The sequence below is a fragment of the Pogonomyrmex barbatus genome, unplaced genomic scaffold (genome assembly GCF_055798465.1).
Source record: "Pogonomyrmex barbatus isolate J1 unplaced genomic scaffold, ASM5579846v1 scaffold2, whole genome shotgun sequence".
In the NCBI taxonomy this organism is placed as follows: Eukaryota; Metazoa; Arthropoda; class Insecta; order Hymenoptera; family Formicidae; genus Pogonomyrmex; species Pogonomyrmex barbatus.
Genome location: NW_028297116.1, coordinates 19,843,380 through 19,863,039, shown reverse-complemented (window position 1 = coordinate 19,863,039; position 19,660 = coordinate 19,843,380). Strand labels below are relative to the sequence as shown.

The following is a 19,660-nucleotide window of genomic DNA, read 5'->3' as shown; positions in this document are numbered from 1 at the left end:
AGCCGTGTACGCGCGGAGTTACCAGGCAGATTCCTCGCATCGATATCTTCCTACCGATTTTATTTCTTGAACGTGTATAATGACGATAAAAGCCATTTCCACACAAACTTACGTCTACCATGAGGAGAAACTCAGATCTTGTATTCAGATCTGTAGAACATAGCTACAGAATAGCGTACCATAATTATCGTTGAACGTTTGCTTAAAAATTAAAATTATTCAAAAATATCGTAAAATTCTTTCTTAATCCTTCCACTAACGTTCGTGTATTCAGGAAGAAAAGCCGTTATTAAATATTTAATAGTTTTCAGTCAAGAAAAATATTACAATATTGCGATAATCGTTTTTTTTCTTTTAAAAAATTAACATAAGAATAGCCTCATTGCTGCAAAAATAATAAGTAATAAAGACAATAATTATTTTTGCACTGTAATTTGTATAATTGAAATTGAAAAATTGAATTTTTTTCTTTTAGTTTCACTTCTTTTTGAAAATATAGTTAAAAGAAAAAATATAGTATGCATTTTTTTTTATTACATTTAAAAATGGCAGCTTTTATGTAGTTAAAATATCTTACATGATTGAACAAATATATACAGAACTTTTGAATTAAATATTTTTAAATAGATTTATGTTTTATTATATTTTTAATAAATCTATAAATTATTAATTATCTGTAAATTATATGATAAATATAAACAAATCTATAACATAAACAAACAGTAATAATGCTCTTTAAAAATTTAAAATTTACTAAAATACGTAAAGAAATATTTTATTAAAAAAAAAAAAAAACTAATATGTCTACGAATAATAAGCTAACTTTTATTTTGAGAACAAGAATTGGTCCTCTTTATCTTTGCTTTCTTAAATTATATTAGAAAGAGTTTAAGTTTAAATTTAAATTTAAGTTATATTAGAGAAAGTTCCAGAAAATCATTCACAATCAGAGATCACTTTCAAATTGCAGTATTAAGCGATGGTGGACATGGTGGTGGCGGCAACAGTAACAGCACGACCAGCTGGGACAAAATCAAGCTGTGCGGCGCGGATTTTTGCGTCCTTGGCAACGGAGGCCATGAGAACCTGGAGCGACCGCCGGAGTCCGAGATCTATGAGATCTCCGCGATCTACCTCACATGCGTTATCGTCGCGGTGATCATCGTCGCTCTGTTCGTCGATCCTCTTTCCAGGTGAGTACCGAATGTAGGAACGAAAGTCGTCACTCAAGGTGTTATCGCTCGAGAGTAATTCATTTTTATTGCTTATTAGCATTAGTCGATCGTCATCATATCGGTCAACGTGTCGAACAAGCAAGGAAATCGTTGAACAATGTTAGAAAATAGTTAAATCTGACAAATATGGTTACCTGTTGTTTTATGTAGAAATAATTGAAGATAATAATTGAAGATAATTGCACTGAATATTAATTAATCAAATTTACATATTTATATGCGCAATAGCGAATCAATTGGAGTATTTAAAATCTCGCAGAATATCATATTGATGCTCATTATACACTTATTATCTGTTTTGGAAGAAATAGAGTTAGGCAAAGAGTTATCCTTTTCTTACTTTTTAGATAATTGTTATAAATTAAAAATTAATTGGGAATAAATTGAGGATATGTTCTTTGAATCTTAATCAACTCTTTATTGGTGAAAATTTGGAGAAAGTTCGAATTTAAATTATTCAACATTGTAAATAAAGATTTAATTGTGCTTATATAATAACACTTCATTTTCCAATTAATATTAAATGAAAATTTTAATACATGCGATTTTAATGCGAGGTTTATTAAAATACTTGTCATTAAAATATAGAAATCAGAAAAAATCGTTAACATTTTTGTTGTAACAAAATAGAGTTAATTAAATATATGTGACATATTCACTATCTATTTCCATTATCTTTCCATTATCCATTATTCTTTCTAATTATATTTTCTGATAATCGCCGCTTTAAACAGATTTATTCTGCAAAGCATTAAATCATTTTATTAAATAATACGATTGCAAAATATTGAACTACTTCCAGTTTGCAAAGTAGTTAGCGAATTAGCAAACCTCTTTGGTACCTTTAGATAGATGAAACAAATACCTTGTTCCGTCGGTCTACTCAGAGATACTAATCTATGCGAGTAGGATGCAAAATCCGTTTGCTACAAAGAGATTTATAATTGCACGTTGAGTCAACAATGAAGCTTACTTGTAGAGGTAGAGCATGCCGTAATTATGCATCGCATGAAATGACATGTACGGAATGTAACAAAGGAAGCTGCCTCTGCCATTCGTGCCAGCCTGTCTTATCGACCCGCACGATCACCGGCGATGATATATTTTATCCGCAGTTTTGCATTGAATTACGCAGCTCAAGCTGTCATCGCCCGCACAGTCGCTTTACAAATATATGGCAATGTCACGTGATCACGTCGTATTTTCATCGACTAGTTGTACCGAGCATGAAGCAACGACCGAATGAAAATAAAAGATTTTTTCTTCCCAATTTGATAAGATAGTTATTTTCGCGCGATGTCGTTGACTGTCTGCGACCGAGAACAGGAAATGCTCGTCACTTCGAATCAAACTAGTTACAATCACTCTTTAATATTAAAGCACGTATTATTTTTTTTTTTAATTTTTGTATACAATTCAAATATTTTTAGTCCAAAATTTGTTATGGAATATATGCAATTTTCCAGGAAAAAATTAATTAATTCATCTTGCATCAGAATCAAAAAGCTGATTCATGTTCTCACCCCCCCTCTCCTCCTCACTCTCTTTCTCTTTTTCTGCAACGACCAACTCAATTATCGTTACACTCATCACGATTACTATATTATCAACTTTACACGTTATCAGATCATTCGGAAAATTTGTTTTAAAGTCATACATTTTAAACTGTTTTTTAAGTTACCTCTTTCCTGTTATATTTTCAAAGACAGTCAGCGACGAAGTTGTAGCTATTTTCACGGTGCGTTGTCAGCGATTACCGGCTTACGACTATATCATCGACGACTCATCAGTGGAGCGTGTACGAAAATTGAGAGCCAGAAGACAGTCGAGCTTTTGCGACATTACGAAACGCAAGATTTGATAGACGTGATCCATCGCGAAACATCGGCTCGAATTTCCTCTCTCCTGCCTCCTCCTATTTCGGGATAGCTGTAACCATTGCTCTGCTTATGATTGCGAAATGGCGTACATCCGACAGGATGCACCGGCGATTGCGTAACGTATACACGTAGCGTGAACCATACTTATTAAAAGTCGGTAGGTTTCTGGAGACTCGTTGCGTCAACGCTATCCTTCACCGTGCTGCAAAGCGACGCAACTGGCCTATACCGGAAAAAATCTTTTTACTTTTTTTTACATCGATCACCGAGAGATAATTAACTTGAGACTTACGGTTTAACGCGGCTTCTCGCTTATCGGTACAATGGCAAAAAAATCCCAGGGGCGTCGGTCGGCATAAAAAAAATTGATAAATCGACAATTACTGTGTGTCAACCTTGATGTTAGAATTAATTCCAGAGATATATTTATCACGGATCGTAGCAAACAGAAATATTATAATTGGCGTTAGATGAAAGGATCAGCTCATGGACGCGAGGAGAGACATGGCGATTCTCTTTTGCTGAACTGACAAGTTGTACAGGAGCTACTTTAAACTTGAGCTACTTTAAATATATTACACGGCGTTGAATATAACACCGGATGTATCCCAATACTATTTACGGAATCGTCGTTTCACTTCTGTCGCCGATAAAATCGCTCTCTCGTATTCATCCTGTCGCGGGGAGATGTTCAAGGCCACATGTCCGTCCGGATGTAGGCAATTCTTAATGATATGTTGTCCGCCAAATTATTATCGAGCCGAAGATTAGATTGCGACTCGACGTTACAAAGTCTCGAAAAATATATATCTCGGTCAGATGCGCATGACACACCGACTCACATCAACCACCCCGTTTGCAATTAGTGCAGTCGATCTTCCATCATCGAGATTAGAAAGACATCATTAATATAGACGTGACATTAACGACATTAATCTCATCGAAGACGGCTGGCGAAGGGAACAAATGTGCCAATCTGCACATAAATCTCGTTTCTTACGCACACTTGATCGATCTGTTTAATAAATTATTTTTATGCACAATTGCGTTGTAATATATGTTTACAAGCGACATCAAGGCCTCGTTCAATAAAACTTTTCTATAAAATCAGCTCTCCTATAAAATCAACTCCTCGCACAGAGGCAGAAGCGTTTAAGCATCACTCTTATAATTACATTGAATTATTAGATGCTTATCGTGCCGGTTTTATTCATATATAATTATAGTTGTAATTATGGTGTTACGATTCTACAACTTCCGCGACGACAGATTCTCACTGTTTCTGTACGCCACTGCGGTGAATTTTGCGGCCTTCTATGCTGTTTAATTTAATTTTTCTGCAGTTGTGGACAGTATAATTTACTTTCAGACAATCTTTTTATATTTCATTATGTAACGTTTTTTTTATCGTCATTTTTATATATTTAATTAAGAAATTGATTATACGCATTTTTATAAGCTATACGAATGATATAATATAGCTGAATGACACTTTTATATTAGAAATAATATTTGCATTAAATTTCTTATAAATATCGTTGAAAATTAATATTAATAGTAAAAATAATAATTAAAATAAATAAATTCTTGTTATAAATTCACCATCTTTTTATAATTGATGATCGCAATGTTGTATAATTTTATTATCTTCTTTAGATTCTGCCAAGCTGGAAAATATCTTCAAGATTTTCGCAGCCCCTCTTGCCACGCTCGCTCTTTTATTATTCTAATGACGAATTTATCCGGAACTCCGTAACTATACTTAAACATCCTTAAATGCTGGGAAAATTTACAGCTACAAAGTCGCAATTCGAGAATTGTTTTTTCACAAGGTCGTGTTTCTTCTGATTTACGTATGTACTAGTGCAGGTTTTCGATAAGGAGAAACTGACGGTACTCGACGAAAAAGAAACGATGATAAAGCAACCGCCCGTAGTTGTAAAATGTATACAGTGATCTAGAAATGTATTTTGTGCTATTTCGACTGCGTTTGACATCGATTTTTTTTTACCAACAATTCTATATAAAATCATTATTTATTACAATTTGAATTATCAATATTTAATTAAATTTGAAAAAAATGTAGACTTGAAAAGAATTCTTTAAAGATTAATTATTAAACAAGTTTTAACTATTTTATATTGTTAAAATTTAATTTAACAAAAAATCTTTAATTTTGAATTATCTAGTAAACAAATAAGTAAAAGCAGAATCAATTTTTCAGTTAATTTATTTTGATACTTGTAGTCGAAAGGAAGACACTTGCGATGGAAGACACTCTATATTTAGAAAGACACTCTTGCATTTATCGTAGTTTGCGACGAAATGAATGTATTTAGAACACACGACGGCACGTACCGATACAACTTCCGATATGCTCGTGTTCTCGCTTAAAATCTGTTGCCAAATAGCACTTCTTCGCGTTATCGCTTCAAGAGAAACATATATTTCTCTTAGTCACAAGCATTCATTATTGCATCATAAAGAATAAATCATATAAAAATAGTAAAAATTTTTGCGCATTACGTAATTAGTAATCTTATCATAACTATATCTAATTTTTTTACAGTTTTATTTTATTGAAAGAAAATTTGAATTTTATATCATCATCAAAGAAACATGTAAAAAAATTAAAATATACATGGTAGCTTATGTTAAGCTTTTTACTTTTTAGTTTCACCTAATTCGTCAATTAATCTGTACATGATTTTTTAAAAATGTTCTGTTGATGCATTTTAGTTAATAAAACAATTTGTTATACCAGTCTCTCGATCACACAGTTCCTTTTTTCGCTTCTGCCTCATTTCGAGCATTGAAATCTCACGATCCAGCCGACGCTGGGTGTTACATAATCCGCGAATCGACGCATCATGGTGCTACCGCATACACTTCATTCATGCGATCGCTTACGAAGATACCCGCAGCCGTTCGATAATCGTCCACGATGAAACGCAACGCGATCATACAGCGCGCATAATACCAATGCAGTTAGGAAAAACTGACGTTTCCCCTACACACGTACGTATCCCTTTCCGGTCGGCTCGGTGCATATGCATGCCGCTAATTTGCCTTCGGTCGTAGATAGACGCACACGCCGAGGCACCAAGGCAAAGATGTATATACGGCGTGTCGAGAACACTTGACTCACTTTCGATTTCCGGCCGCTTCGATGCCCAGCGGTCCTAAACGCGTTGCATGTCTGCTCACGTGTCTACCTGTTGTATTACAAGCTAAACTTATAATGCAGACGATATGGACGTAATAATTAACGACGATGATTCTCGGAAAATCCTTGTTAGATTATCAGAATAATTAAACGTTTTAGATGTTTAGAGAGAAATATTATTTCATTATTTGCTAGAAAGGAAACAGATGAAATTCCACGAGAGATTATTATTTAAAACGTAACAAAGAAACGTAAAAATTTTTAATGTTTTTCTAAATGAATAAAATGAAATTTTTTATTTTTAAATTTTATAATTGTAATGATATACATAAATAATTGATTATTTTACAAACTAAAGTGTTTTGTTTAAAAAACATTTAATGAAATTTTTTGAAATTAGATTGATATCTAAAAGATTAAAATGTTTTTATTTTACTTTACATTCTCGAGATTATGTAGAGAAATAAAAAATTAATTGTTTATTTATTCTTGAAGTATGAATATGATTAGAACGGACGAATGATTAAAACTTATGATTAAAACATGTGTGCTCTTTATTTCCTCTAAATATGAAATGCACCATTGATATGTTGATAGTTCCGAGCGAACCTGTTTGGTGATTATAGTTGTCAGTCTGGTAACGCACAGCAGCAAATGTGACTACATCATTGCAGCTCAGCAGGCGACATCATTAGAAGAAAGACAATCCTGACCTGCATAACGTTTGCTCCGTTGTCGAGGAAGGCAAACCGAGATCACAGCGGTTATAAATTATCGAAATCGATAAATATATATATATATATATATATATATATATATATATATATTGAGTTAAATATATAAATTGAGTACATTTTCTCCTGGGAAATCAATTTAATCTTACATGCGTTACAAATTGAGTAATAATAAACGTAATAATTATTACTAAGCTTATTACTATGATTCTTTGTAATTTCATTTTTTTTGCATAGCTTATAAGTTCACGATCAGATAAATATTCAATAATAATTAATAATAATTGATAACATAGCTTTAAAAAATTTTTTTTAATTAATCAAAGCAACGCGGAGAAGGAGAAGAAACTCGAAACTGATGTAATAAGTTTCAACTTGGCAAGCAAGATTGTTGGTTGAGCTTTCTCTTCGGGATGTATTGTTCATAAAGTATTGAAAGGTCTGGTCGCGTTGTGGGTGAACGTCGTCGATCTCTCGCTCTCTTTCGTCCCACCGTCATTCGTCTTAATGACAGCATCGTCCGTGATGTCTGTACAACACGGGGAGTGTTATGTAAGCGGCGAGTGTATTAGATCCGTATGCAGATCGCGGTCGGGACGTCTCCGTTGCCGCTATCTGCCACTCGCATTGCTTCCAAGGCTGTGCTGTAACGGTTCAAGTCTGATCCACGTACGTTGGAAAGCGCAGCTTGTTGGAAGATGTAGCTCCGGTATTAAAGGAGGCGAAAGGAAACGCTTGGGCCACAGAATAATGTAAATGTTTTTACCGGTTACAAAGATTTGAGCAGCATCAACAAACACGAGAAAGAAATAGATAACGAGAAATAATAATAATAATAATGACAACATAAAATTATAACTTTCTTATATTCCCGATCGAGGAAAGCCGTCAAGACTGGCCGTATTGGATTCTATTGAATCGGTGTTTCTGAATTATGTATCTGGATTAACGCGCGGCAACTTGTGTGTATATAAATCCGCTCACGCGGTTCACAAGGTGTGTATAATGCACATGCGACGTGAACTAATTCGCTCTGTTCTCTCCGTTCGGCCGTCGAGGAGAGAGGCTATGATTTTCGAACGACGTATCGCGTGAACGGACAAAAGTTGTGAGTTACGAGTGAAACCGACTTTCCGCGATGGCGAACGACGTAATCGCATTCTCGCGTTGTTCCTACACGTGATAATCGAGAAAAATGCGCGCGTGCTGCGAGTCTATGCGGAAATAGTTACGACTGAATTATTGCGAAAGTTCTTTTCGTCTAATGACAATGAGAAGCGAGACAATCCTGAGTCGAACTCGATAATTTCATAAAACAACAGGCCATAATTGTCTTTTTATATAATTTATTCTTACAATACCATCCGTGGAAGAGAAAATAGATAAATAATTTCGGATGGCTTTATTTGCTTTAGAGATTATTATTAAATGAAATAAGAATCAATTTTATTCTAAATTTATTATTATAACCTAGAATTTTGAAAAAGATTAGATAATTACTAATTAATGATCGGCATTGTAAGATTTAAATGCAGCGAGTGAAAATCGATCTAACATAGAATTTTCTCGTGGAAATTGCAAGAAGGCACCTCTCTTTAATTAAATAATCGTTAACTAGGTAACTTCATCGTTGGAAAAATTTTCTCGGAAATATATACGAATTCCGGAATCTGAGAGATGCATAATTTAATTGCTATCATATATTAATCGCTTTTGGCTAACGAGATGTTTGTGCGCAAATATATGATGATTTTCCTTTATTTTGATCGATTATTTGCACGCGGAAACATATCGTTTGTGGCACCACGAAGAGATCAGCGTACGAAAAAAATATGGCGGGTACAGTAATAATCCATCTTCAGCCGACTCCGTGAGAGGACGACGCGAACGATCTTCCCGTCACCTGTCACGATCGCTCGTCGGTCTATCAATATCGCAATAGGCGCGATTAATGACAATACGCAATTTCGAAAGCAATATAGAGCAATCGTGTAGATCGCCGCGAAAGATACGCAGCCGAGGATCACGCTAAAGATCGCCGTCCCACATCTTCTCGACGTCTCCTTCCGTCTGAATAGATACGTGTTTTTGCGCAAGTGTCGATTTGCACACTCGCCGTGGCTGCCGATGGTGGCTTCGGCCGGGCCCAGAAATCCAGCAAACGTGTTCTCAGGAATGCCGTCCCCCGGGGTGAAGAACATTTGCCGTCGAGCTGTCGAGCGTATGCCCAGCGTTTAGCGGCGTCGAGAGATTTATTTCGCAAATTCACTGTATCGCCGCCGTTGCGCCCGTCCTGGGCCCTAACTTCTCGCGAATTCTCGGGGTGGGTTACATCCACCTGATTCGTCGGCTAAATTTAGCATCAGGCTTAAGTTCCTCGGATATTGCCATGCGATAGGGACTCTCATTCCTGCGACGCCCGTTAATTCCGTGATATACAACACGAGCCTGTAAAATCTCATTGTATCTCCGGATATTTGCCACAATAAAATCCAATTTAGTGCTCTTTAGATATGTTTTAAATCAAATTTAGATGCTTTAAATTTTAATTATTATTCTATAATGTCATGGATAGAAAGTCGAGAAACCACGAAAATGTCATGCAAGAGACCGTATGAATAAATTTGATTTTTTAATTTTTTTCACGTTAGGTTTTGCTACTAACATTAAATAATTTTGTTACAAAAACGTTATATGAAAGTAAATTTCAACTGTGTAGTGTAATTTCGAAATTTTTATTGACCAAAGTACCGTTCCGTGTGCGACTTTTACAGCGTGTAAATCTTCCAGACTGCGATGTTACTAAAGATTAGCACTTTGACCAACGTAAAAATGCAATGTAATGTTTGAATTTTTTATCTTCGTTATCACATCAACAAAGAGAAAAATGAGCAAACACATAACATACGTATATTTGTACTTAAATTAAATTCTTTTATTAATTAAATAGAATTTTACAATATATAATTTTTTTTGAAAAAATAGAATTGTTGAATAGAAAACATATGTTACCAAAATTAAGTGTACAACAGGATAAGAAAAAGACGTCAGAAAAAATAAAACTTGAATTAAATAATAATTTTCGTAGACAAAAATAAGTTTTATTGAAGTATCTAAAAATTTAGTTAAATACAAATCTGAAAATAATTTTGTTGGGTTATAAAAGTAATTATATAAAACATTTAAAATCTGCCAAAATATAAAAAATTTTTGCATATTATCATGCTTAAGTATTCTATAAAATAATTTTGATCCAAGAAAATTATTTTCAGGTTTTTATTTAACCAAATTTTTAAATGCTTTAACAAAACCATTTTTTTTATATAATTTATAAAAGAATACTAAATATTACTCTTTATATTGTTTTACATTAAAACATTTTTTGCAGTATTATAATCATATTTAAGCGCTCTATAAAATAATTTTGATGATTCAATAAAGTTATTTTCAAGTTTTTATCCAACCAAGTTTTTAGATGCTTTAGCAAAATTGTTCTTTTCGTGATTTATAAAATATTAAATATCATTCTTATATTTTAATTTATATTTTACATTTGTTGCATATCGCAACAAAGTAATCAGACTCTGTATTAAATAAGACAAATATTATTCGGTTCAGTCGGTGATTTATCACGGATGATGCACGTGAATCGAATCATATGTTGCCCGGTATATCATCCACCTAATCGTGACACGAAACGATGAATGAATACGGCTTGGACATTACGACGGCACCGTTCAATAGTAGTGTACACCAGTGGAAGTTTGCTAATTGCGCAATCCGTTTCCGCGTGGCTCGCGCTGCACGGACGGTGAATAAGTACATGGATGGTACAATCGCGATGATAATTAATCGCGGTCGTCATTAATCCCCATCCAAGTGAGCGTGCTCTTCCTCTTTGCGAATAACGGCGCAAAAGTCTGCCGGAAAATCACACGTTCTAAGCGGCAGCTGATCATCATTGTCCATTCGTGTTTCCCGCGTTTTTGTTCGTCTAACTCTTGACTTATGTCGCATAACGCGATAGATCGTACAAAATTATATTCGACAAATAAAATATAACCACGCAGATTACTGTAATAATACCATACATAGATAGCATTGTCATCTCGAAATAAATTAATCGAATAATTTTACATTTTGAAAGAGAGAGAAGTCAGACACAAATACTACGTGTTGTATTATTTATCTAAAATTGATTGAATTACTGAAATTGCACGGATTCTCTTGACAGCGGAAAAGTGAGTGAATTAGAATTCCTCCATTATGGCTGAAACGTATTATTATTAGATAAATCGCTCGACAGTCGCAATTTTGTCTTCCTGGAATTTGACCGATTACTACGCACACTTTTATTTCTATACGTTTGCGTCTAACGTTTCCACGCTGTGGAAACTCATCGCATTCAATAATAAATAAGTATATAAAACGCGGAGCGATTATATTTTAACTGTCTTCTCAAGGGGACGCGCGAGTGTTCACAGAGTTCTTAATTGTCTTCCAGGTACGGCGAGAAGCAACGACGATCGGATAGCCAAGAATTGAGTGGCATCCAATTGCTCTCTGCTACAGCTTACCAGCTGAAGAAGCCTTACCAACAACTGCTGATACCTATTACGGTATGGATCGGCATGGAGCAGGCTTTCATCGGCGCCGATTTCACGCAGGTGAGTTCTTCAAATAACGCACAAACGAAATTTCAAGTAGCGCCTGTTCCACATTTCTAAATCTGTCGACGTAGGCTGATGTTGGAAATTTAATTTCTTCTTAGTTTCTAGTGAGAAACAATTTCTACGATGAGACGTTTGTTGGAAAGATAAATAGTACTTGTGTGTATATAGCGTACTGTGCAACTTATTACATTATATTTGAGATAATTGATGAAAGTTCAATTTAATGCGGCTTGTGCATGCAAGATTATAAGAAAAGCGGTTTTTCTCAGCGATTCTTCTTGTTAGCAGAAAATGTTGAATTTTTTTTGCTCTCGACGAAAGTTTGAGATGAAGAATCATTTGCATAACTGGCGATGATTTTTGTCGCGGATTTAACGTGACAGAATATGAACGAGCGAATGAATTTATCGCGGTAAATGGATTTGTTTATACGCATTAAAATGCATGCACGATACTTTCTAATGTCAGTTTCGATCGTTCGCCGACACATATATAAATTGACGCCTGTCTCTCCCTTTCGCACACGTTGTAAGCCGCAACCGTCAGTTTAAAACAATGGCATTCCATTTTGCAATCTACGCGGTTGCGCCGTGTATCGACCTTTTATTGCGAGCCGCCAGATCCACGTGTTCTCGCGAGGCATTGATAAGGAAACGGCCGTCCTTGGCTCCGTACCAGGATCCGACATTAACGAAGCGCAATGACGTCAACTCGGTCCGCCTCCGTAATTATAATCCGAACTCGAGCCGTCATCGGGCGGTGAGGGGAGAGAGAGAGAGAGAGGAGAGAGAGAGAGAGAGAGAGAGAGAGAGAGAGAGAGAGACAAAAAAGCGAGGCAAATAAAAAAGCGGAGTTCCGTATTCTCGTTTATAGCGTTCCTCTTTTTTATTCCCGGGCACGTACAGCCGGCACGTATTTATGGCGTTACAAACTACACTCGAAGATTTATCGACGCTGCTCCGCGATAACGTAAACCGCCGCGGACGTAATTATTTCTCATGACAAACGGCAGTCTTCGTGAACGGTAAAATCTCGACCGCGAGAAGAATACCTCGTTGTGGGACGTACAGTGACATACGTGTCGATACAAAAACCGACGGTAGCCCGTGCAAGAACACGAAAAGAACTTCCGGTATAACATCCGAGGCAGAGTCAAGCGCGCAATTAGCAAATAGCAAATTATTTCTTATCATTGCAGATCGTTAATCGACGATTGATTTAATAAAGACACGCAAGCCGGTGTCACTTTCTACGTTAAAATTATATAATCATTTCTTCCGCTTATCCAAGAGAAATTATTCTTTTCGGGATGCATCCGTATCGAGTCCCGAGAATCCGCGAATAACCTATTTCCGAGGAAACTCGAGGCTATGAGGAGATGTATAATAGGAGCCTCTGGTCGGTCGTCGAGTTCTGTAACCGGTCGGTCTTTCCGTAGATTTTCTCTTTTTGCGCGCTTTAACTGGCGCCATCTTTAAGAGTCCGTCTTTTCCGATCCGGTCTTGAACTACCGCGAGTCGCTACTACAATCTTCGTTATCTTCATCGATAGCAGGAATTCTTGCTCGTGATGGAAGCCGTTGGACACTTTTCTTTTCCTCGACACGAAAATTGTCAGCCAGGATCGCAAAGCCGATGATGTGCTTATACGTGTCACATCCTTTCAGATTTTTTTGATCCGCTTTAATCGCCTCCGAGGCGGAGATTTACCGCTTCGGCTCCACTTTCTATGAAATTATTATCAATTTCCGTTCAATAGATACTATGCTGGTTCTGTATACATGACGTCATAAGTAATTTATCATACCAGGCTACCTACTTACATCTTTCTACACGTTTTATTATTGCAGTTTTATTTACTCCCATTTGATTTATAAATAGCAAGATGATTAGACGAAGAACGTATCTACTAAATTTTCAATTTATGAATTCTATAGCAAATTAATTTAAAATTAATAAAATCTGCTTAATTTAGTTGTCATTATATTGACGATAAAATGTTTTAACGTTTTAATTCGCTAATTCTCCACATTATTTGCAAAACGAAAAATGATTCTATCACAGTACATCATCATGTCGATATATTTTCCCTCTCTCGCTTTTCGCTCGATTTCTTTTCGCGTGCTAAGCCTCGAATAACGATGGGCCGCAATGAAATGCAACGAAAAATCAATTTGAATCAGCTGAACATGCGTCAAATGTAGAACGCTGGTCTCTCGATGCGTGACGGCCACGCGAGGACGCATGATCGTCCTCCGGAAGCACGTGTTGCCGATTATAGATACGGAAATTGCGAGAACCAAGCTTGCGTTAACTTTTCAACAATGATTTTATTGAAAAGTAACTTACGCAGAGTGTATCATTGGATTATAAAAAATTCTGTTAACAGGACACGCAATGTCAGTTACATGAGACGTACGCTTCATAAATTTGTATTATTGGAAGATATATTGCATGTTTACGTAATAAGATAAATTAAAAGATTTATTACAGTATAGAATTTTCGTGTTTAGAAAATTACAATAGAATATATTTTTTTATCAGACATCAAAAGGTTAAAATATATCAGAACAAAACGTTCCTTACTTCATTATGCGGGCATTGAAATCTCTGCACTTTGAGTTACATGCAATGGGGAGATCATAAAAGGATCTCAGTAATCTCATCTCAATAAAAGGAGAACGTTAGAAGAAAGTAATCTGAATTGTGATATAAATATCACAATATCCTAAATATTCTTTTATTTTTTAATGGGAAAATTGAAGAAGTACATAATAAAATATATCAAGATAATAATAAAATATATCAAAATAACAAATAACAAAGAAGAATTAGAGTACTGCAAAAGAGAAAGATGATTAAATATATATCATATGATAATTATGCAGGATAGATTTAGAAAGTAAATATAGTTTAACATGTATTCGCCATGAAAGCGACAAGAGAAGAGAAAAAAAGAGAAAAACGAATGAAGAAGATAGAGGTATAATAAAGAGACATTTATAGTAGATATTTAATCTGATAATCTATGTGAACACGCACACGCGCGCGCGTGTGTGTGTGTGTGTCTGACATGCAAGCAAAAACTATTAACCAAAAAGATGTCTGAAAGAAAGATGTAGCGCGATGCTTATTCACGCATAGCATAGGGATGTAATTAAAAACCTCTCTAGGTTGTCGACAAAAAAGAAAAAGAAAAAATATGATGGTAATCACTGGTCGCGCGCAAATGAATCATTCCCGATTGGAAAGATGGATTTGCATAATTTACATGCTGTCTACCTGATAATCGATTCGCCCAGCGATATCCCGATATCTTTACGTTCTCTCGAACATTACGAATACGGTACTGTAGGCAAAAACATGCTTCTGAACAGCGTCGAGTAGCCGCAAGTCAGTCGATTTTTTGCATTACAATTGCAATCGAGAATTGAGCTACAATTTTAACGGATCAGCTTAGTCTTGTCTCTGGATGTTGTTGAGAGTTCCAAGCGTTTTCTTAGAATTGTGTGTGTGTTTTTTAATAATGCTTAAATAACGATATCTGGTATTTTATGTAAGGATTATTTCTACGTGAAAATATATAGATAATTGAACTATATACATAAATCCACAGATTAAAGTAAAATAGGAGATTGTACATATATTTATGTAAAACCAGATACAATAGATACAATACGAAATCTTGTAATTCTCGGTAAATAATAAAAGCAACATAATTATCTTATGCTGGATAGTTGTACATTGCTTCTAACATAAGAATATTTAAATTTTCTATGTATTATACTTTATGTGGATTACTTTCAAGCAAAGGTAGGTTTACCTCAGGATAGTTAAATTACGTAGATTCTATAGAACTGTGAGGGGTACTGCTCATTAAGAATCTACATGGAAATTATGAAGAAAGAACTGGAATTTCACGTAAGAGACTGGAATTAATCGAGGAAGGTCGCGCATCGGGTGAACCCCCTCATTATTGAACGACCCTGCATTACGGCAAAAACAGCCTCCGGTTCGCGAGTCGCGACTCGTTCGAAATTGGTTCGCCGACAGGTCGTACGACGTCTTCGACTCGTGGAGCCAGGTAATTGGACAATTAAACTCGCGCCGAGGAAAAACGTGACGGGAAGAGAGAGAGAGAGAGAGAGAGAGAGAAAGAGAGAAAGAGAGGATAGGGGAGGGGAAGAAGAAGAGAGTAAAAAGGGTGAAGAACGTGATGGTTGCAGGTTCTGCTGAGTCAGCTGTGGCGCTGGACTTGTTATAAATAGCCCTGCCGGCATATTCTCGCGCCGATCCGGCGATACCGCTTCCATATCTGGAATCCCATGTATCAGTATTTCTTTACGCCACACGTGCATCGATGTGTGCACGCGTATGCGTGCACGTGTCGTGGCCGCCGCTCGCTTCGGCCCGATCTCGTGAACGCCTCGGGACACATAAGCCCATTCAGACTCAGACGTCCGGATCTCGTTCTGAAAATCATATTGAAGTATCAAAGGAATGCAGATACGACATTCAGGTTTGATGAAGCTATATTGTTTCATTTGAAGTTCTCGAACTAATAATAAAAGATGCTGGCGACGACAGAAGAAATTAATTAAATGCAAATTCTCTTAACTGTTCTTCCATTCCGATTTTCTTTTTCCGAAAATTATTAAAAAAGTTTTATTTAGAACTTTGTGTGGATATAAATAAATAACATAAAAATAGTCATTATTTTAGAAATGACTTGCCAGTTTATCAATAGTAAATTTATCTTTTGTGCTGAATAGAATACGATTCGCTCATCGCACTTTTTTTCAAAGATTTACTTATTCAAACATTTACTTTAAATTAAACTGCTTAATGACATAGTCGCTCACCTTGAGAATCGCAGATGATATAATATGATATATGTTATGCTTACATGCATGGAAAAAATGTTCGAATGCAGATGCATCAGTATGCATCAGTATGAAAAAAGTCTGATCTATTAGTGTAACAGGTTTGTGTTCTCACATCAAAAATACCTTGCTGTTAAAAGAATTTTTGTACCTCTCTCTCTTTCTACAGCATAAAAGAATTAAAACGGATATAAATGAATCTTTTCAATGTCATTCGATGTCTGCTTGAGATTATACAATTCGCATATTAATATGATACAGGATCGAAGATACTTATTTTGTGCAACAATGCGGCCGTGATGTCCAAAATGACGGCGTTCGATTAAATGTTGAACGACGGTAGAACGTTAAATGTCCTTCGATATGGCTGCCACATGACCCCGTCGTAAAAATGCTGGTTTGAGATTATGAAGGGCGTTGGGCATTTATGCCTTAACGAGACTGGAGTGATCACGCGATAAATGTGTTTAATGTACAAGATAGCGTTGCGAATATAGGTAATTAAAGGAATGTCTCGAGATTAGTATATTTGGCAGCTTAAGATGCTCGAGAAGACACGACGTCCGCATGTTGTCAAAGATAATTGCAATAATTGTGAATGTTTTTATATTACGCTACTTTACATTTCATTTTTTATAAAAAGATATAATATCTCAGTTGCTTATCAGCTGTAAAATGTCGTGATAAATTTTATATCAAATAATATTCGAATATATTAATAATCGAGCGTGGCGTATGTAATAAGTTAAATATTTTACAAAACATGCCGCGAATTCAGAATTGGCAAATGAATATCTTATACGCCTTCAAAATCAAATTTAATCCACTTTATACCGACGGCGTATGATTAACATGTCGAGGTTTAAGAATATCAAAGTAAAATTATTCCTCAAGTCATCACTATTCTTTCTCATTAATTTTTTTATGGCCATTTTTAGCACGAATATACGGATGCAAGTGTTATTTCGCTTAGTACGCACTGTTACATATATTAAGTTCTTTTTTAATTTAATATAAACATTTTAAATAATTTTATTATAATATTTTTTAACATAACGTTACCAATTATCATTCTTATTTTAAACCAAAATAGTCAGTATGATTAAATAACCCAAGTGTAACCCAAGTAAATGGGTTGAAAAAAATATCCTTGTAACGTTCTCAAGGATTCAAGGACATCTTATTATGTTTCGAAGACACAATATAATGTATCTCCAGGATTCATATCTTGCGTCATAATGAATTTAGATGAATATAAAAACACGTTTAAAAAATTTACAAGTCGAAAAAATTTTAGCACAATTTTGGTCTGTCATCTCATTATGTTAAGAGCTGATTGATGGGATTATAATTGCCCTGAAATATATACATGAAGACAGACATGAGCTTCTTCCAGAACAAGGGAGTGTCAGTATAGAAAAGATTTAGTGTTCTTTTGCCTGTAAGATTTAATAGCGTGCTATTTAGACCGATTATGATAATCACTTTGAAAATCAAATTAACATACATACAAATTCTCTCCATTAATGTGTGCATAAAAGTAACAGAAATGAAGGAGACTGATCTCGCGGATTTTGCGACTTAGTCTATGTTATAAATATTTGAGATGTATAGTATTATGATATTTATATTAGAAAAAAACCTTATATTATGAATAGAGAAAGAAAATCAATTAATTTATTGCAAATTAATTTCTTTTTTTTCTTTACAGAGATGACGATCAATTTCTTTCATTTTTATTTATTTACGTTATCTTTATAAAATACATACAATTAAAATATTACAAAAAAATTGGTATCACTATTTGATGGAAAATTGAAAGTTTAATTGATTTATTTAAAAAAAAAATTTTTTAACACGTTGTATCATGTTTTAATCTAATGTATTAAAAACCTTTGCGCAAAATATACAATGAACTTAGATGTTTCGAATTATCTTTAACGAATCAGAAGAAAGATATTAAATTGAATTGAATCTTTTTGCTTTTCAGGCATACATCTCCTGCGCCCTGGGTGTCCACAGAGTCGGCTACGTTATGATCTGCTTCGGGGTGGTCAATGCCGGTTGTTCCTTGCTATTCGGTTCGCTAATGAAATTTGTTGGCAGACAGCCGTTGATGGCACTAGGCGCTATCGTTCATTCCTCCCTCATAGTCGTTCTTCTCATGTGGAAGCCCCATCCCGACAATCCTTACATCTTTTACTCGGTCTCAGGACTGTGGGGTGTAGGTGATGCCGTATGGCAGACGCAGGTTAACGGTGAGTATTGCATTTTACATGTTAATATTAGCTAAAATATTACGAGGAACATTACGCTGAAAAAAAACAAGAAGTTTTATATGTGATAAAAAATGTGCATTAATTGGAATGATTTTGCAGAATTGTCGGTACTTTCGATATATTAATTTTGCAGCAATTATTTTAGTTATTAAAAAAATTGAACATTTTAAAAAATATTATTGTTTGTGCAAATTATTATTTGCAGAATTGAATACAATGAACACAACGATCGATGTTGCATTATAAAGAAATTAAAAAAGATTATTCGATGTTCAATGTCGGATTAAATTAGATCGGCACAGAGTAAAACAAGTCTGTAACGTAACACGCTATTGTTCGTACAGTCAAACAAATGAAGTAAACGATATACTGAGATTTGTTCTTTGTAACTAAACTAGTATATACTTGTTATACCTAAAATGATATAGATATATATTTAAAGTTTGGCAAGAGCAAAGTAGAAAGAAGTTGCAACTTAGTACAGCAACAAAGAACAGATAATGCTATATTAAAAAGATTTTTTATTACGTCGCAATTATCGGATTAAAGTTTGTAACAGGTTGTAACGGTAAAAGATAACGAATCATCTTGAACGTATGAATCTAGTCGATAATTTGTCTTCAAAAACCGGATCCATGAATTTTGATCATAAGCCATCGATTTCATCAAGATTTATCTACATTTCGCATTTGTTTGTTCGTCGGATAATCAATACGGATATTGATAGATCAGACGGACACTTGATGGACGTCCTTAATATATTCACAATAAATAATATTTGTCTGGAGATATATCACTTCTCATCAATATT

The 19,660-nt window shown here is 35.0% G+C and overlaps 1 protein-coding gene across 2 annotated transcripts in view; it reads left to right on the top strand.

Annotated features, from left to right (window-relative positions):
* The window catches only part of LOC105423680 (UNC93-like protein), a 49,930-nt gene that overhangs the window by 22,597 nt on the left and 7,673 nt on the right, over positions 1-19,660 (top strand). For both annotated transcript variants that reach the window (XM_089075818.1, XM_089075819.1), the window contains exons 3-5: positions 971-1,193; positions 11,520-11,682; positions 18,561-18,828. In XM_089075818.1, the coding sequence (XP_088931944.1) occupies positions 971-1,193; positions 11,520-11,682; positions 18,561-18,828 (654 nt within the window). The remainder of the gene's footprint in view (positions 1-970; positions 1,194-11,519; positions 11,683-18,560; positions 18,829-19,660) is intronic.